We start from the raw sequence: 21880 nt of genomic DNA on the forward strand, positions 1-21880 counted from the left end.
AACAGAACACAACTGTGACAGTAAGTACATAGTAGTTAAAGACACCTAATATAAAGTGTGACCCAATTTTTAGAATAAAAACTGCGATGCCAGTACTTTTTATAAAAAAACACACAAAAAAAAACCCCACCAGAAAGTAAATAACTGAGTAAAAAGTATCATATTTTTATAAAATTTCACAACACTCCAGTTGGTGACTGGATAATACCTGGTCTTAATGCTTGTTTTCCACACCCAAAAACAATAGTTAAATTGAAAATAATAGCAAAAAAATCATAATAAATGAAGGGCCATATTCTGGTGACATTTTTAATTTAAGGCACCTCAGACTTAAAACAAATGGTGATAAAATATTTATTTATATTTCATCTTAGCTGTCCATGGAGCTAATGCTTTTCATAATCAAACACTGGAATGTATCATTGAATAAAAAAATAAAAAAACAGTATTAAGATAATGAAGCATGGAGAACATTTACTGTCCACTATGGATCAAAGACTGAGGCAATGGTTTATGTATTTTGTGTGCTCCTCTGCACATGTAGTATTTTCTGATACTGAGAAAAAGTCAGCTGTAAAGAGAAAGCTTCACACCTGGTTTGACATTTAAAGTGCTGGCAGATTGCCCATGCAAATCACTTACTAGAAATACTGATAGAAAAAATACTAGACAGACAATATGGCCAGAAGTATGTTGAAAACCTCTTTCTATTTTATTTTATTTTTATTTTTTATTCCAGTGATTTCTGCGAAAACAAATCGTAATGCTACAACATAGAATGATATTCTAGAGAATTAATTTCAAATGGAATTTCAACTTTGTTGCAACAAATGTGTCTGGTGTGGAGAAACTTGACAGAAGGGGAATGTGAGTCTAAGTTGTTATAGCAGCAAAGGGGGGATTAATCATTTAAAAAAAAAAAACAAAAAAAAAAACAACAAGACACAAGAGCATCACTGAGGTCAGGCACTCACGTTGTGTGATTGGACCTAATAAGTGGTTAAGAAAAAATAACCCATACATGTATTAAACAGCCAAGACAAAAACAATTTTCAGAAAAAAGTCATGTAATTTTTTTGTTAGTCCTACCTGAAAGGAATCGTTGATTTCCGCATCAAGTCCTTCAAGATCATCCACAGCGGACTGAGTCTTTTTCAGAGTCAGGTCAGCAGTCAGTGTGCCCTCATTGTAAGATCTGATGAACTTGAAGTCACTAGTGCGCGAGCCCGTGGTCAGGTACGCGTCATAATTGTAAGTGCTGCGGAGAGTTCCCGCGCCCTCCACCTCTGCGTAATTTGGAGGGAGATAGGCGCTGGGAATGGCTACAGCTCCATCAAACAACAGTCTGGGCTTTCTCCTGCGACAAAACCTCACGGCCAGGATGATGATGATGAAGGTCAGGAAGAAAGTGGAAACGGACACCAGCGCGATGATCAAATAAAACGTCAGTTTGGAGCTGCTCTCGTCATGAGACATGTCTTTCAGTTCTGGAACTTCAGCCAAGTTATCTGATATGAGTAAATACAACGCGCACGTGGCTGAGAGAGAGGGCTGTCCGTTATCTCTCACGGACACAATAAGGTTCTGTTTCATGCTGTCAGATTCAGAAATGTCCCGCTGCGTCCTGATCTCCCCGCTGTGGACACCGATAGTGAAAAGTCCCGGATCAGTCGCTTTAATAATGTGATACGAGAGCCACGCGTTCTGTCCAGAATCCGCGTCCACGGCGATCACCTTGGAGACCAGGGAGCGCGCCTGCGCAGCTTTGGGAACCATCTCGGTCATGAAGGAGTTTCCTTCCGGAGAGGGGTATAATATCTGAGGGGAGTTGTCATTCTCATCCGATATGAAGACACTCACGGTCACGTTACTGCTCAGAGGAGGAGAACCGTTGTCTCTGGCTAACACGAGCACTTGGAAACTCTTCATCTGTTCGTAATCAAACGACCTCACGGCATGAATGACCCCGGTGTCTCCGTTAATGGATAGAAAGGAGGACACCGGTGCGCCATTGACATCAGAGGACAACAGAGAATAAACTACAGTGCCATTCTGTCTCCAGTCCGGGTCTGTAGCTGATACTGAACAAATAGAGGAGCCCGGTTTGTTATTTTCTTGCACATGAGCTCTGTAATTCTGCTCCTCAAATACAGGTGGATTATCATTCACGTCAGCCACAGTCACGTGAATATTCTTAGTGGAAGATAAAGGCGGAGAGCCCTCATCAGTAGCAGTGATTGTAATATTATAATCAGAGAGCAGCTCGCGGTCTAACTCACCTGTGGTCACCAGAGAATAGTAGTTTTTGATTGAAGGAACGAGTTTAAATGGGACGTTTTGCTGAATGGAGCAGCGCACCTGTCCGTTATTCTCAGAGTCTCTGTCCTGAACATTAATGATGCCAACCTCTGTACCGGGTAACGCGTTCTCAGGAACGGGGCTATTCAGAGATTTGATTACAAGACTGGGGGAATTGTCATTTATGTCAGTAATTTCTATAACCACTTTTGTGTCTGAGGAAAGGCCATACCCATCCTTAGCCTCCACAATAATTTCATATCTTGATTCATCTTCAAAATCTATTGGCCCTTTCACGGAAATTTGTCCACTCTGATGATCCAAAGAAAAAGATTCTTTTGCATATTCGGATAAATGACCAAATTCATATGTCACTTCCCCATTTTGTCCCTCATCAGCATCAGTAGCGCTCACTGTCACCACTACAGTATCTACAGGAGAATTTTCAGGCAGACTGACTTTATAGACGGCCTGACTAAAGACTGGAGCATTATCATTAGCATCCAGCACAGTGACGTGTATGGCTACAGTCCCTGATCTCGGTGGAGTCCCGCCGTCTACCGCAGTGAGAATTAAAGTCACCTCTTTCTGCTGCTCACGATCCAACTCTTTATCCAACACTAACTCGACATACTTGCCTCCATCTGTTTTTGAATTCACTGCTAAAACAAAATTTAAATTTCTCTCTAAAATGTATGTTTGCACTGAATTGTGGCCGACATCCGCATCACGAGCCTCAATGACACGAAAACGAGCACCTTTATCGGCATTTTCACTTATTTCTAGCTTAATTACATCTTTGGGAAATATTGGCATATTATCATTAATGTCTAGGATTTGTAGGACAACGCGATGCAATTCCAAAGGATTTTCTAAAACAAATTCGAAATTAAGCACACAAGAAAGCCTCTCCTTACAAAGCCCCTCTCTGTCTATCCGATCGGCCACTATCAAATCTCCCGTTGTCAGATTTATGTCGCAGAATCGTTTTCTGTTACCTTCAGTATCAATGCGAGCCTTACGAGATGAAAGTCTGTTCACATCGAGCCCGAGATCCTTTGCTATATTTCCAATCACAGATCCGCGTTTCATCTCCTCCGGGAAAGAATAGCTCACGTCTCCATAAGCGGTGTGCGCCATCAGCACGAAGAACAAAAGGCCAAACATCTCGCCAGCAACCTTTGAAATGCTTGGGAAATTCAGCAGAAAGTAATTCCAGTAATGCAACAGTTAAAATGTAAAAGAGAACACGTGAAACTAAATAATAAAAAAGACCAGTCACATTCGACGATTTTTTAGAAGGAGACGATCTCGCAGCCCAGTGTATGACATCATCAGAAGCAGGGTGGAGAGATGTGTGCTGAAGACACACATTGTCTTGTAGGTGAACAGCGACACTATGAGTTAAAAGCAAAAACTGCATAAGAATCATATCTTTCACAGGATTAAGTGTCAGAACGTATCCTACATACACTGAACAGATGTACTTATATAAATATTTTTTTTCAAAACCAGAGGCAGCAGCAACATTCTCTGAAGAATGGGAGATCGAAATTACCACAGCATTTAGGCCTTCAGTATTTAAAAAACAACAACAACAGAAAGCTATGAACTACATCCGTGTATGGGGGGCACCAGTGCAGTGCAACAGTTAAGCACCATGGACAGCAACAGGGAAAAACCTGTAATATGCCATTTCCAATTCGGCTAAAATAGCAAAATAGTTAAATTGCTGACATCGGAATTAAATTTTCTTTATAAGCCAGTTTCACATAAAGGATAATAACTAAAAGACAAAAAACTAAGATTTCTTAAAAACGGCAACATAACTTAGTATGATTCATAATCTATTTTCATCATGGGGACCAAAACATGTTCCCACAAGGACAAGGATTTAGAATATTACCATCTTTGTGGGGACATTTTGTCGCCATAAGGTAGACAAACACGCACGCACACGCACGCACGCACACACACACACACTACTACAGCACAGACAGCAAATTAAAAAAATGCCTTTCTATTAAACTTCATATCCGAGTGAATTGGCACTTATAAAACAATACTTAAATGTAAAACCATTTATAAACTTTTTTTACACAGAGACAACATGTGACACAAGCTAAAACGAAGTAAATTAATATAGCTATATTAATGATCCACATTGCGTTGGATCACATTACATTCGTTTATCCTGGGCCAGATTAAATATGCTCTATTAATCATTAATATTTCTGAAACCCCGTTTAAAACCAAATATGTATTGTATTATTTTCAGGGAAAATGTGCCTCCACAAGAATTGACTAAAATCCCAAGCGAATTAGCTTGCTTGTGCAACCTATCAAATTTCGTTTCCAGGTCGTGGGCCGGTGATAAACACTTGCGCAAACCGACAATAAATAGCTACTTTTCAGACGTGAAATTGACCCTGAAATGTCGCACCTGCAAAAGATCACTTGAATGAGTCAGGTGAAACTTAGCAGAGAGCAGAGCCTGTTGCCAATGGAACTTTCGCTTTACAAGAAAAATACAAATTTAAATGTAAACACAGACCATTATATAATTAAAAAAATACATGGTTAGTCTTGAAACGAACAGCTCATTTCCCACATTAAGACCTTGTACAAAGGAAAAATTACAACTACTCACAAAATACATTGAGCATTAATAGCTCATCGATAAGATGATCACAAAACTTTGACTTTGTAACTACTTCAAAAATCATCACACAACTTTAATCACTTCGAATAAAAAATATATAACCGAGTGTGTGTGTGTGTGTGTGTGTGTGTGGGGGGGGGGGTGGTAAATGCATAATTCGTGACGCCTCATATCTTAAAACCGACCATACATGAAAAAAATAAATAAATAAATAAAAATTCTATTAGCCTTTAAAAATATTTAAAAATGACTTTCAAACATGTCCATGTGCATAAAATGAAGCATTTGAATGAGTCAGACAGTTTTGGTCTTTAAATAGACTATTGGCAGTGAAAGCGGTCAACTTTGAACACATACACATTTAATATGGAAGTCCAGGCCATTAAAAATAAATACTTTGTTAGTCCTACCTGAAACGAATCGTTGATATCCGCATCAAGTCCTTCAAGATCATCCACAGCGGACTGAGTCTTTTTCAGAGTCAGGTCAGCAGTCAGTGTGCCCTCATTATAAGACCTGATGAACTTGAAGTCACTAGTGCGCGAGCCCGTGGTCAGGTACGCGTCATAATTGTAAGTGCTGCGGAGAGTTCCCGCGCCCTCCACCTCTGCGTAATTTGGAGGGAGATAGGCGCTGGGAATGGCTACAGCTCCATCAAACAACAGTCTGGGCTTTCTCCTGCGACAAAACCTCACGGCCAGGATGATGATGATGAAGGTCAGGAAGAAAGTGGAAACGGACACCAGCGCGATGATCAAATAAAACGTCAGTTTGGAGCTGCTCTCGTCATGAGACATGTCTTTCAGTTCTGGAACTTCAGCCAAGTTATCTGATATGAGTAAATACAACGCGCACGTGGCTGAGAGAGAGGGCTGTCCGTTATCTCTCACGGACACAATAAGGTTCTGTTTCATGCTGTCAGGTTCAGAAATGTCCCGCTGCGTCCTGATCTCCCCGCTGTGGACACCGATAGTGAAAAGTCCCGGATCAGTCGCTTTAATAATGTGATACGAGAGCCACGCGTTCTGTCCAGAATCCGCGTCCACGGCGATCACCTTGGAGACTAGGGAGCGCGCCTGCGCAGCTTTGGGAACCATCTCGGTCATGAAGGAGTTTCCTTCCGGAGAGGGGTATAATATCTGAGGGGAGTTGTCATTCTCATCCGATATGAAGACACTCACGGTCACGTTACTGCTCAGAGGAGGAGAACCGTTGTCTCTGGCTAACACGAGCACTTTGAAACTCTTCAGCTGTTCGTAATCAAACGACCTCACGGCATGAATGACCCCGGTGTCTCCGTTAATGGATAGAAAGGAGGACACCGGTGCGCCATTGACATCAGAGGACAACAGAGAATAAACTACAGTGCCATTCTGTCTCCAGTCCGGGTCTGTAGCTGATACTGAACAAATAGAGGAGCCCGGTTTGTTATTTTCTTGCACATGAGCTCTGTAATTCTGCTCCTCAAATACAGGTGGATTATCATTCACGTCAGCTACAGTCAAGTGAATATTCTTAGTGGAAGATAAAGGCGGAGAGCCCTCATCAGTAGCAGTGATTGTAATATTATAATCAGAGAGCAGCTCGCGGTCTAATTCACCTGTGGTCACCAGAGAATAGTAGTTTTTGATTGAAGGAACGAGTTTAAATGGGACATTTTGCTGAATGGAGCAGCGCACCTGTCCGTTATTCTCAGAGTCTCTGTCCTGAACATTAATGATGCCAACCTCTGTACCGGGTAACGCGTTCTCAGGAACGGGGCTGTTAAGAGAACTAACCACTATTATAGGGCTGTTATCATTGACATCAGTAACATCTATTACTACAGTGCATCTACTCGCTAACCCTTGACCATCTTTAGCTTGAATGGGCAGCTCAATTGAACTCTCCTCCTCATAATCAAAGAACCGTCTTAGTTTAATTTCACCAGACACTGCATCAAGGAAGAACATTTCCAGATGACTTTCTGGTAAATGACCAAATTCATAAGTCACTTCTCCATTTTGTCCCTCGTCAGCATCAGTAGCGCTCACTGTCACCACTACAGTATCTACAGGAGAATTTTCAGGCAGATTGACTTTATAGACGGCCTGACTAAAGACTGGAGCATTATCATTAGCATCCAGCACAGTGACGTGTATGGCTACAGTCCCTGATCTCGGTGGAGTCCCGCCGTCTACCGCAGTGAGAATTAAAGTCACCTCTTTCTGCTGCTCACGATCCAGCTCTTTATTAATAACCAACTCTTCATATTTCCCTCCATTTGCCTCCGTAAGGACACTCAGAATAAAATGGTCATTATTTTGAAGTGTATATGACTGCACTGAATTCAGACCAATATCCGCATCGTGGGCCTCATCTAATAAATAACGAGATCCTTTGACCGCTGATTCCTGAATTTCGAATTTTATTACATTTTGTTTGAACTGTGGTGAATTATCATTGATATCCTCAACGTTGAGAATAAAGCGGTGTAGTTCTAAAGGATTTTCCAACACGAGCTCTTGTTTAATAACGCATGAAGATTTCTTTCCACAAATCTCTTCTCTGTCGATTCTCTCCGCTACGGTCAGTTCTCCAGTATTCAGATTAATGTCACAGTATCGTTTTCTATTACCTTCAGTATCAATGCGAGCCTTACGAGAAGACAGTCTGTTCACATCGAGCCCGAGATCCTTTGCTATATTTCCAATCACAGATCCGCGTTTCATCTCCTCCGGGAAAGAATAGCTCACGTCTCCATAAGCGGTGTGCGCCATCAGCACGAAGAACAAAAGGCCAAACATCTCGCCAGCAAAGCAGAACATTTAAAATGTTTCAGAAATTGTTCAGAAATTAAATCCAGATATACAAGAAACATGTAAAAGAAGCATGAGTGTACAAATAAATCCAGTGTCTGAAATAGTCCTTCGCTCACCGTCGACGATTTTCTATAACAAGACGAGCTTGAAACTGTGTATGACATCAGAAGCAGGGTGGAGAGATGTGTATTGAACAAACACAAGGTTTTGCAGGTAAACAGCGACACTGTGAGTAAAAAAGAAGAAACTACATACAAATTCTATACATATTTGACAGGATTAAGTGTCGGATTATATAAAGAATTTTTGTTATATACTTAAAATTGTTTAGCAAAACAAATGCCAGCAGCAACATTTTATGAAGAGTGTGCGATAAATACGACCACAGTATGTGTATTATTAAAACAATAAACAAAAGCTATAGCCTGATAAAGTGGTGTGAGGTATAATATAGGAGAGGAAAGAGCAACACGCTCAAACACCAAGAGTAAACGCCAGTGCAGCACCACGGACAGCGACAGGGAAAACCAGCTCTATGCTATTTCCAAACAGAATACAAAGACATTTACAAAATTACACTTTAATGGCATATTTCTGTCATCAGACTTTAATTCCATCTATAAACCATCAATACATAAAGGAGACATCATGAGAGAAAACGTCAAACTACTTAAAATATCAACATTCATAGATTCAATTACAAAAATCAGAATCCACGGAAACATAGTCTACTAATGATCTCAAAAAGTATGAAAGATAATATAAATAAAAAAGCTAGACAGATGGTTTATTCAACAGAATTAAGCAGAAATTAGATTTCTGACCTCTAAAGATCACCAACAATCAACTTTTAACCTATTTAAATCCAAAAAAGTAGTTAGTGGGGAGAAAAATACAAGTACCTAAATAAGTAAAAACACAGCTTTGTGAATACCTCATAACTTAAAACTGCCCACATGACAAAATTTATGTTAATTTTATTTATTTATTTGAAGACAACTCCTCATGGTACATCTCTGATGACAAAATGTCACTCATATACTACAATAAAAGTACATGAAAGAGACAAAAGATCTGTCAAGAACAGAGTCTGCTGCCAAAGAAAGCACTAAGTTTAGAACACAAATACACATAAAATCTGTAAATCAAACCATGGTTAAAAGAAAGACTGTGTAGTACTACATAAAAAACACGATACACTGTCCTGCACTCCAATAACTGTATTTCATAGGCAAGTTAACGCCACACAGGCTTTAAGTCTATGTAAATGAAGCTGCTAATGTCATTAAGGACACCATGATGAAAGTAGCCTAATGCAAAAGTTACAGAGTTATTTCTAAAAACTACTTTATTGTTAGAGAAGGCAGAAAGAATAATAGAATTTAAAAGCAAATTAACATGAAAAAAGTTCAAACAAGTTCCGTTATTAAATTGTTTTAACTTTCTAAATAATTTGCAAATGTCGTTAATCCTTTCGATATCAAGGCCTCAGTCACCAATAAAAAAAAACGGTACTGAAACATGATGATGATAATACACAGAGACAAGCCATATCGCATGACTTAAAACCGTGAATCAAGGAAAAAAGACGTCGTTATCAGAGAGCATGCTGACTCAGATAACAAACAAAAAAAGCTTCCAAAAGGACGAAGCAAGTTATTTGACTTTAGAAAGTTTAGAGGCAGGGAAAGAGAAAGGAAAACGAAAATAAAAAATAAAAATAAAAATAAAAATAAAAATAGGTACGTAAAACTAGATTCGTGAATTAATTCGTGAACCAAGCATTCTTGACTTACAATTTATAACATATGACCAGAAAATCTAAAAAAGTATTTATAAACATACCAATTAATGTAGCTACTTTTCTGACATCAACTTCGCCCTCAGAAAATCTCCACGTGATCTTTTAAAGAGTCTGTTGCCAATCAAAGCGGTTACTATGTACACAAATATTTAATATGGAATCCCAGGCCATAAAAAATAAATAAATACTTTGTTAGTCCTACCTGAAAGGAATCGTTGATTTCCGCATCAAGTCCTTCGAGATCATCCACAGCGGACTGAGTCTTTTTCAGAGTCAGGTCAGCAGTCAGTGTGCCCTCATTATAAGATCTGATGAACTTGAAGTCACTAGTGCGCGAGCCCGTGGTCAGGTACGCGTCATAATTGTAAGTGCTGCGGAGAGTTCCCGCGCCCTCCACCTCTGCGTAATTTGGAGGGAGATAGGCGCTGGGAATGGCTACAGCTCCATCAAACAACAGTCTGGGCTTTCTCCTGCGACAAAACCTCACGGCCAGGATGATGATGATGAAGGTCAGGAAGAAAGTGGAAACGGACACCAGCGCGATGATCAAATAAAACGTCAGTTTGGAGCTGCTCTCGTCATGAGACATGTCTTTCAGTTCTGGAACTTCAGCCAAGTTATCTGATATGAGTAAATACAACGCGCACGTGGCTGAGAGAGAGGGTTGTCCGTTATCTCTCACGGACACAATAAGGTTCTGTTTCATGCTGTCAGATTCAGAAATGTCCCGCTGCGTCCTGATCTCCCCGCTGTGGACACCGATAGTGAAAAGTCCCGGATCAGTCGCTTTAATAATGTGATACGAGAGCCACGCGTTCTGTCCAGAATCCGCGTCCACGGCGATCACCTTGGAGACCAGGGAGCGCGCCTGCGCAGCTTTGGGAACCATCTCGGTCATGAAGGAGTTTCCTTCCGGAGAGGGGTATAATATCTGAGGAGAGTTGTCATTCTCATCCGATATGAAGACACTCACGGTCACGTTACTGCTCAGAGGAGGAGAACCGTTGTCTCTGGCTAACACGAGCACTTTGAAACTCTTCATCTGTTCGTAATCAAACGACCTCACGGCATGAATGACCCCGGTGTCTCCGTTAATGGATAGAAAGGAGGACACCGGTGCGCCATTGACATCAGAGGACAACAGAGAATAAACTACAGTGCCATTCTGTCTCCAGTCCGGGTCTGTAGCTGATACTGAACAAATAGAGGAGCCCGGTTTGTTATTTTCTTGCACATGAGCTCTGTAATTCTGCTCCTCAAATACAGGTGGATTATCATTCACGTCAGCTACAGTCAAGTGAATATTCTTAGTGGAAGATAAAGGCGGAGAGCCCTCATCAGTAGCAGTGATTGTAATATTATAATCAGAGAGCAGCTCGCGGTCTAATTCACCTGTGGTCACGAGAGAATAGTAGTTTTTGATTGAAGGTACGAGTTTAAATGGGACGTTTTGCTGAATGGAGCAGCGCACCTGTCCGTTATTCTCAGAGTCTCTGTCCTGAACATTAATGATGCCAACCTCTGTACCGGGTAACGCGTTCTCAGGAACCGGACTGTTCAGAGATTTAACTAATATAACTGGGGCATTGTCATTCATATCTGTGACATCTATAAAAACTTTTGTGATGGTGGAAAGGCCATAATCATCTTTTCCTTCAATAATCATTTCAAATCTTACCTCATCCTCAAAATCGACTGATCCTACCAGATTAATTTCTCCAGTTTTGTCATTTAATGAAAATATTTCTTTTGCTGTTTCAGTTAAATGACTAAATGCATATGTTACTTCGCCATTTTGTCCCTCGTCAGCATCAGTAGCGCTCACTGTCACCACTACAGTATCTACAGGAGAATTTTCAGGCAGACTGACTTTATAGACGGCCTGACTAAAGACTGGAGCATTATCATTAGCATCCAGCACAGTGACGTGTATGGCTACAGTCCCTGATCTCGGTGGAGTCCCGCCGTCTACCGCAGTGAGAATTAAAGTCACCTCTTTCTGCTGCTCACGATCCAACTCTTTTTCTAAAACTAACTCAATATTTTTGACACCTTCGGTTAAATAATTAACAGAAAGCACAAAATTCTCATTCCTTTGCAATGTGTAGCTTTGCACGGAATTGTGTCCTATATCTGGATCTCGAGCTTCATTCACTCGAAACCGCACTCCTTTAGCAGCAGATTCACTAATGTCAAGCTTAACAAAATCTTTAGGAAAAACGGGAGAATTGTCGTTTATGTCTACAATTTGGATATTAACCCGATGCAATTCCAGTGGATATTCTAGAACAAAGTCGAAATGCAAAAAGCATGTAAGTTTTTCTCTGCAAAGTCCTTCTCTGTCGATTCTCTCCGCTACGGTCAGTTCTCCAGTATTCAGATTAATGTCACAATATCGTTTTCTGTTACCTTCAGTATCAATACGAGCCTTACGAGATGACAGTCTGTTCACATCGAGTCCGAGATCCTTTGCTATATTTCCAATCACAGATCCGCGTTTCATCTCCTCCGGGAAAGAATAGCTCACGTCTCCATAAGCGGTGTGCGCCATCAGCACGAAGAACAAAAGGCCAAACATCTCAACAGCACCGCAGAACGTTTGAAATGCCTAAGCAATTAAATCCAGGAACACAGCAATATACATGTAAAGGAAAACATACATGTAAATCTAAATCTAGAAATGTAGACAGTATATGAGGCAGTCTCCGTCGACGATGTTCTACAATGAGGCGAGCTTAAAAGCCCTGTGTATGACATCAGAAGCAGGGTGGAGAGATGTGTACTGAAGTCTAATGGTTGTGCAGGTGAACAGCGACACTGTGAGTTAAAATAAAAAACTGCATGATATATATTTTTTAATCTCTCGACAGAATTAAGTGCTTGGAATGTACGCCGAACTTGCATATGCTGAATTATTTTGAGAAACAAGAACAAGCAGCGACATTAACTGAAGACTGAAAGATAAATAAAATAACAAAATTTAAGGTTCTAATAATAATAATAATAATAATAATAAAAAATTAAACAAGTATAAAAGTCTACATTATTTATGAGCAAAATACCCAAACGTCAAGAATAAATGCGGATGCAGCACCACGGACAGCGACAGCAAAACCTGCACAACGCTATTCCCCTTCCTACTTAAATGGTATTTAAAAACTGTTGATGTCGGAATTAAATTTCCCTTATAAGCCACATTTCACATGAAGGAGACATTGATGAGAGAAACGCAAAATTACATAAAACAGCAATATTTTGTAATAGATTCTATTACAAAAATACGAATCAATATAGGCACAAAAAGAGATGTTAGAAAAAACGTTAAAATGCGCTTGACAAAAGGATTAGTCAAAAGAACAAGTCAGTTTCAGATTTATTTCTTTACACGTGACCAAAAAGGCTAACTGTAAGCTCTTTGAATAGCGACTAAAAAGAACGCAAAACTCAATAGTAACACGACTTGTGAAACATGATACATTACACAGTTAATCATACATGAGCAAAATCTAAAAATAAATTAGACTAATATATACATTTTTCAGATTTTATAATGATCCTCACAAATGTTCATGTGTCTAAAAGCACTTGAATGAGGCGCGCGATCTTGCTATTTTAAAGAGTATGTTGTCAAAAGCAGTCAAATAAATTGCATATACACATTTACTCTGTAAATCCAGTCAATACCTCAACCGTTTAACATCATCTGTTTGTCTACAGCGAACTGTGATGTCAGTCCTGAATATGACACCATGAACACCATGAGTGGAGAGAAACAATGTGAATGCCAACGGTGGCACTGGTACACAACAACACAGAGTTAAATTAGGAAACTCTAATAACTGACAATGAATGCCAAAACTTGGATACAACGCATAAAATGACTTTACAATATCAATGGCCCGGAACAACCAAATATTCTCGTAGAATTTAAAAGAGAACAAGCTCGATTTTCAAGAGCATCTGTTCTTAAAAATACGGCTGTATTTAGACACAGTAGAGAGCAAAAAACCTCATCAGCAACAGACACTGTCTGTACAGAACCATGGACAGCAAATAGAAATATGCCCTTTTCATCTAACTTACTATCCAGCATTTATTTATTTTTTTAACACGACGGGAAGACCAAAAATAAATAAATAAATAAACAAAATAGCCTATGGAGAAACTCACCAACTTTTCACACCGCATCGCATCACATTACATGAGTTTACGCCACTTAATCACAACTGTTAACATTTCTGAAATCCCTTTAAAACATTTTAAAAAATAAAAATAAATAAAAAATTGCCCCTGATTTACAAAATTATATAAAAAACGTACAAAAATAACTTGACAGTGTATTAAATAAAATAATATATGAAAACACTGACATAACTTTTCAGACTTCAAACTGACCCTCTAAAATGTTCAAGTTTACAGTATCACTTGAGTGAGCCACGTATTTTTTTCTGGCCAATGAAAGCAGTCAATATTAAACATGCATGAATACTGAATCTATTTTTTTTATTTATTTTTTTTATTATTTTTTTTAAAGTTAGTCCTACCTGAAAGGAGTCGTTCATTTCCGCATCAAGTCCTTCAAGATCATCCACAGCGGACTGAGTCTTTTTCAGAGTCAGGTCAGCAGTCAGTGTGCCCTCATTATAAGACCTGATGAACTTGAAGTCACTAGTGCGCGAGCCCGTGGTCAGGTACGCGTCATAATTGTAAGTGCTGCGGAGAGTTCCCGCGCCCTCCACCTCTGCGTAATTTGGAGGGAGATAGGCGCTGGGAATGGCTACAGCTCCATCAAACAACAGTCTGGGCTTTCTCCTGCGACAAAACCTCACGGCCAGGATGATGATGATGAAGGTCAGGAAGAAAGTGGAAACGGACACCAGCGCGATGATCAAATAAAACGTCAGTTTGGAGCTGCTCTCGTCATGAGACATGTCTTTCAGTTCTGGAACTTCAGCCAAGTTATCTGATATGAGTAAATACAACGCGCACGTGGCTGAGAGAGAGGGCTGTCCGTTATCTCTCACGGACACAATAAGGTTCTGTCTCATGCTGTCAGATTCAGAAATGTCCCGCTGCGTCCTGATCTCCCCGCTGTGGACACCGATAGTGAAAAGTCCCGGATCAGTCGCTTTAATAATGTGATACGAGAGCCACGCGTTCTGTCCAGAATCCGCGTCCACGGCGATCACCTTGGAGACCAGGGAGCGCGCCTGCGCAGCTTTGGGGACCATCTCGGTCATGAAGGAGTTTCCTTCCGGAGAGGGGTATAATATCTGAGGAGAGTTGTCATTCTCATCCGATATGAAGACACTCACGGTCACGTTACTGCTCAGAGGAGGAGAACCGTTGTCTCTGGCTAACACGAGCACTTTGAAACTCTTCATCTGTTCGTAATCAAACGACCTCACGGCATGAATGACCCCGGTGTCTCCGTTAATGGATAGAAAGGAGGACACCGGTGCGCCATTGACATCAGAGGACAACAGAGAATAAACTACAGTGCCATTCTGTCTCCAGTCCGGGTCTGTAGCTGATACTGAACAAATAGAGGAGCCCGGTTTGTTATTTTCTTGCACATGAGCTCTGTAATTCTGCTCCTCAAATACAGGTGGATTATCATTCACGTCAGCTACAGTCAAGTGAATATTCTTAGTGGAAGATAAAGGCGGAGAGCCCTCATCAGTAGCAGTGATTGTAATATTATAATCAGAGAGCAGCTCGCGGTCTAATTCACCTGTGGTCACCAGAGAATAGTAGTTTTTGATTGAAGGAACGAGTTTAAATGGGACGTTTTGCTGAATGGAGCAGCGCACCTGTCCGTTATTCTCAGAGTCTCTGTCCTGCACATTAATGATGCCAACCTCTGTACCGGGTAACGCGTTCTCAGGAACGGGGCTGTTAATAGATTTAAGTATTACTATAGGGGCGTTATCGTTAACATCAACAATATCTATTAATATGGTGGAATAACTGGCTAAACCTTGACCATCTTTAGCTTGAATGGGAAGTTCGATTGTACTCTCCTCTTCATAATCAATTGGACCCGTTAGTTTAATTACACCAGACACTGCATCGATGAAAAATAATTGCAGGATCTTTTGAAGTAAATGACCAAATGCATACGTCACTTCTCCATTTTGTCCCTCGTCGGCATCAGTAGCGCTCACTGTCACCACTACAGTATCTACAGGAGAATTTTCAGGCAGACTGACTTTATAGACGGCCTGACTAAAGACTGGAGCATTATCATTAGCATCCAGCACAGTGACGTGTATGGCTACAGTCCCTGATCTCGGTGGAGTCCCGCCGTCTACCGCAGTGAGAATTAAAGTCACCTCTTTCTGCTGCTCACGATCCAACTCTTTATTAAGAACGAGCTCGCCATATTTTTTCCCATTTGCCCTGGTAAGTACATTAAGAACAAAATGTTCATTATTTTGAAGTGTATATGACTGCACTGAATTCATGCCAATATCCGCATCGTAAGCCTCTTCTAATAAATAACGCGATCCTTTGACCGCTGATTCCTGTATTTCGAATTTTATAACACTTTCCTTGAACTGTGGTGAATTATCATTTATGTCCTCAATATTGAGAATAAAACGATGTAGTTCTAATGGATTTTCCAGCACGAGCTCTTGCTTAAGAACACACGAAGCTTTCTTTCCACAAATCTCTTCTCTGTCGATTCTCTCCGCTACGGTCAGTTCTCCAGTATTCAGATTAATGTCACAGTATCGTTTTCTATTACCTTCAGTATCAATGCGAGCCTTACGAGATGAAAGTCTGTTCACATCGAGTCCGAGATCCTTTGCTATATTTCCAATCACAGATCCGCGTTTCATCTCCTCCGGGAAAGAATAGCTCACGTCTCCATAAGCGGTGTGCGCCATCAGCACGAAGAACAAAAGGCCAAACATCTCGCCAGCAAAGCAGAACATTTCAAATGTTTCAGAAATTGTTTAGAAATTAAATCCAGATATACAAGTAACATATAAAAGAAGCATGCGTGTACAAATAAATCCAGTGTCTGAAATAGTCCTTTGGTCACCGTCGACGATTTTCTATAACAAGACGAGCTTGAAACTGTGTATGACATCATAAACAGGGTGGAGAGATGTGTACTGAGCACACACATGGTTTTGCAGGTAAACAGCGACACTGTGAGTTAAAAAGAAGAAACTACATAAAAATTATATATATTTTTGACAGGATTAAGTGTCGCATCATATAAAAGAACTCTGGTTATATACTTAAAATTGTTTAGCAAAACAAAAGCCAGCAGCAATATTTTATGAAGAGTGTGAGAGAAATACGACAACAGTATGTGTATTATTAAAAAAAGAAAAGAAAAGATACAGCAGGATAGAGTTGTGTGAGGTATAATATATGAGAGGAAAGAGCAACACGCTCAAACACCAAGAGTAAACGCCAGTGCAGCACCACGGACAGCGACAGGGAAAACCAGCTCTATGCTATTTACAAACAGAATACAAGGACATTATTGGACATTTACAAAATTACACTTAATGGCATATTTCTGTCACCCGACTTTAATTCCATCTGTATACCATCAATACAAAAAGGAGACATCGATGAGAGAAAACGTAAAACTACTTAAAATATTAACATTCATAGATCATATTACAAAGCAGGACACACATAGCCTACTAATGATCCAAAAATTATTTAAAACTAATACTAAAAAAAAGCTAGAAAGAAAGATTATTCAACAGAGTGAAGCAGAAATTAGATTTCTTACATCTAAAGATCACCAACAATCAACTTTTAACCTATTTAAATCCAAAACAGTAGCTAGGGGAAAAATACAAGTACCTAAATAAGTAAAAACACAGCTTTGTGAATACCTCATAACTTAAAACTGCCCACATGACAAAATTTATGTTAATTTTATTTATTTATTTGAAGACAACTCCTCATGGTACATCTCTGATGACAAAATGTCACTCATATACTACAATAAAATTACATGAAAGAGAAAAAAGATCTGTCAAGAACAGAGTCTGCTGCCAAAGAAAGCACTAAGTTTAGAACACAAATACATATAAAATCTGTAAATCAAACCATTCTTAAAAGAAAGACTGTTAGTACTACCTAAAAAACAGATACACTGTCCTGCACTCCAATAACTGTATTTCATAGGCAAGTTAACGCCTCACAGGTCTTTTAAAAGTTTGTGTAATTAATTCTATGTAAATGAAGCTGCTAAAAATAAGTCATATTAAGGACTCCATGATGAAAGTAGCCTAATGTAAAAGTTAGAGTAATTTCTTATTAAGTTACAGAGAAGGCAGAAAGAATTATAGAATTTAAAAGGAAATTAACATGAAAAAACTTCAAACAAGTTCCATTATTTATTTATTTTGAACTTTCTAAATAATTTGCAAATGTTGTTATCCTTTCGATATCAAGGCCTCAGTCACCAATAAAAAAACGGTAATGAAACATGGTGATGATAATACACAGAGACAAGCCTTATGGCATGACTTAAAACCGTGAATCAAGGAAAAACGCATCTTTATCAGAGAGCATGCTGACTCAGATAACAAAAAAAAAAAAAAAAAAAAAAAAAACCTTCCAAAAGGACGAAGCAAGTTCTTTGACTTTAGAAAGATTAGAGGCAGGGAAAGAGAAAGGAGAACAACAAGAAAATAAAATAAAATAAAAACGCCTTTCTGACATAAACTTCGCCCTCAGAAAATCTCCACGTGATATTTTTAAGAGCCTGTTGCCAATCAAAGCGGTCAACTTTGAACGCGAATACACATTTAATATGGAAGCTCAGACCATTAAAACATAAATACTTTGTTAGTCCTACCTGAAACGAATCGTTGATTTCCGGATCAAGTCCTTCAAGATCATCCACAGCGGACTGAGTCTTTTTCAGAGTCAGGTCAGCAGTCAGTGTGCCCTCATTATAAGACCTGATGAACTTGAAGTCACTAGTGCGCGAGCCCGTGGTCAGGTACGCGTCATAATTGTAAGTGCTGCGGAGAGTTCCCGCGCCCTCCACCTCTGCGTAATTTGGAGGGAGATAGGCGCTGGGAATGGCTACAGCTCCATCAAACAACAGTCTGGGCTTTCTCCTGCGACAAAACCTCACGGCCAGGATGATGATGATGAAGGTCAGGAAGAAAGTGGAAACGGACACCAGCGCGATGATCAAATAAAACGTCAGTTTGGAGCTGCTCTCGTCATGAGACATGTCTTTCAGTTCTGGAACTTCAGCCAAGTTATCTGATATGAGTAAATACAACGCGCACGTGGCTGAGAGAGAGGGCTGTCCGTTATCTCTCACGGACACAATAAGGTTCTGTTTCATGCTGTCAGATTCAGAAATGTCCCGCTGCGTCCTGATCTCCCCGCTGTGGACACCGATAGTGAAAAGTCCCGGATCAGTCGCTTTAATAATGTGATACGAGAGCCACGCGTTCTGTCCAGAATCCGCGTCCACTGCGATCACCTTGGAGACCAGGGAGCGCGCCTGCGCAGCTTTGGGGACCATCTCGGTCATGAAGGAGTTTCCTTCCGGAGAGGGGTATAATATCTGAGGAGAGTTGTCATTCTCATCCGATATGAAGACACTCACGGTCACGTTACTGCTCAGAGGAGGAGAACCGTTGTCTCTGGCTAACACGAGCACTTTGAAACTCTTCATCTGTTCGTAATCAAACGACCTCACGGCATGAATGACCCCGGTGTCTCCGTTAATGGATAGAAAGGAGGACACCGGTGCGCCATTGACATCAGAGGACAACAGAGAATAAACTACAGTGCCATTCTGTCTCCAGTCCGGGTCTGTAGCTGATACTGAACAAATAGAGGAGCCCGGTTTGTTATTTTCTTGCACATGAGCTCTGTAATTCTGCTCCTCAAATACAGGTGGATTATCATTCACGTCAGCTACAGTCAAGTGAATATTCTTAGTGGAAGATAAAGGCGGAGAGCCCTCATCAGTAGCAGTGATTGTAATATTATAATCAGAGAGCAGCTCGCGGTCTAATTCACCTGTGGTCACCAGAGAATAGTAATTTTTGATTGAAGGAACGAGTTTAAATGGGACGTTTTGCTGAATGGAGCAGCGCACCTGTCCGTTATTCTCAGAGTCTCTGTCCTGAACATTAATGATGCCAACCTCTGTACCGGGTAACGCGTTCTCGGGAACGGGGCTGTTTAGAGATTTAAGTGTCACTCTAGGGGCGTTATCATTGGCATCAATAACATCTATTATTACTGTACCATGACTCGCTAACCCTTGACCATCTTTGGCTTGAATTGGCAGCTCAATTAAATTATCCTCCTCATAATCAATGAGGCCTGTTAGTTTAATCTCTCCAGACAACGAATTAAGGGAAAATATTTCCAGAAGGCGTTCGGATAAATGGCCAAATTCATAGGTCACTTCTCCATTTTGTCCCTCATCAGCATCAGTAGCGCTCACTGTCACCACTACAGTATCTACAGGAGAATTTTCAGGCAGACTGACTTTATAGACGGCCTGACTAAAGACTGGAGCATTATCATTAGCATCCAGCACAGTGACGTGTATGGCTACAGTCCCTGATCTCGGTGGAGTCCCGCCGTCTACCGCAGTGAGAATTAAAGTCACCTCTTTCTGCTGCTCACGATCCAGCTCTTTATTAAGAACGAGTTCTCCATATTTTCTGCCATTTGAACGCGTTAATACACTAAGAAGAAAGTGTTCATTGTCTTGCATTACATATGTCTGCACTGAATTCATACCAATATCCGCATCGTTTGCCTCATCTAATAAATAACGAGATCCTTTGACCGCTGATTCCCGTATTTCGAATTTTATTACACTTTGTTTGAATTGTGGTGAATTATCATTTATGTCCTCGACATTGAGAATAAAGCGATGTAGTTCTAAAGGATTTTCCAGCACCAGTTCCTGATTAATAACGCATGAAGCTTTCTTTCCACAAATCTCCTCTCTGTCGATTCTCTCCGCTACGGTCAGTTCTCCAGTATTCAGATTAATGACACAGTATCGTTTTATGTTACCTTCAGTATCAATACGAGCCTTTCGAGATGAAAGTCTGTTCACATCGAGTCCGAGATCCTTTGCTATATTTCCAATCACAGATCCGCGTTTCATCTCCTCCGGGAAAGAATAGCTCACGTCTCCATAAGCGGTGTGCGCCATCAGCATGAAGAACAAAAGGCCAACCATCTCAACAGCAACTATTGAAATGCTTAATAAACTGAGCAGAAATTATATCCAGATAAATAACATGTAAAATAAAACACAAAATGAAGAAATTTAGAAAAATAGACTGACTGCCTAATATACAGTCCTTCTGTCACTGTAGATGATTTTGTATAACGAAACGAGCTCGAAGCCCAGCGTATGACATCGAAACAGGGTGGAGAGATGTGTACTGAACACACACGTTGTTTTGCAGGTGAACAGCGACACTATGAGTTTAAGTAAGAAACTGCATGACATCCATTTTTCTCACAGAATTAAGTGTTATAGTATACAAAGAATGGGTTTTGTGTACTTATTCAGCAACTATATACTTATTTTATTGTAAAGCAATTGTTTAGCTAAACAGGAGACAACAGCAACATTTCCTGAAGTGGAGAGATAAAAACACAAACCCAGAATGTATATTAGTAAAAATAAACAAAAATAATAATAAAATAAAAAGCCATGGAGGGGTAGAGAGTTACACATACGCAAGAGCAAAAAAAAAACAAACACCAAGAGTATGACAGTGCAGCACCACGGACAGCAACAGAGGAAACCTGCCCTCTCCCATTTCCAATCCGATTAAAATGACGTTTAAGATACTTCGCTTAACGGAAAATTACTGAAACTGACATCCGAAATTAATTCCCTTTATAGCTACATTAAAATATATCAATAAAAACGTAAAACTGCTTAAAATATCAACACTTCCTCATAAATTCAACTTGTCCTTGTAACAGTAAAAGATTAATAATAAACAACTTTTTCCGCTTTGAACCCAAAATCGCAGCTAGTGCCAAAAAAATAAACAAGAAAAACAAAAACACATCGATTTGCGAATCATGTCACGTATTAAAATTGTTCATACTAGACCAGACAAAAAAAGCAAAAGACCACAGCTACTTTTCTGATTTTAAACTGACCTTCAAAAATATTTGTCCACACAAAACAAAAACAAACAAACAAAAAAGATTGAAAGAGCCACGTGATCTGCCAACAACAGAAAACAATGCCAATGAAAGCAGTCAAGTGGGGGAAAATACACTTTTTCACAATTTCAATCCACTAAATTATTTCTT

The 21880-nt window shown here is 40.0% G+C and overlaps 1 protein-coding gene across 7 annotated transcripts in view; it reads right to left on the bottom strand.

Annotated features, from left to right (window-relative positions):
• LOC311095149 (protocadherin gamma-A11-like) overlaps positions 1-21880 on the bottom strand; it is a gene marked incomplete at its 5' end in the record, with an annotated part of 169103 nt that overhangs the window by 140277 nt on the left and 6946 nt on the right. The window contains one exon of one of the 7 annotated variants that reach the window (XM_084133541.1): positions 18405-20929. The exons of 2 other annotated variants lie outside the window; for them this stretch is intronic. In XM_084133541.1, coding sequence (XP_083989667.1) covers positions 18405-20780 — 2376 coding nt within the window. 4 more of the 7 variants (XM_084133552.1, XM_084133542.1, XM_084133553.1 and 1 more) reach the window with 4 other exon arrangements.

The sequence above is a fragment of the Abramis brama genome (assembly GCF_963993115.1).
Source record: "Abramis brama genome assembly, chromosome: 13".
NCBI lineage: Eukaryota > Metazoa > Chordata > Actinopteri > Cypriniformes > Leuciscidae > Abramis > Abramis brama.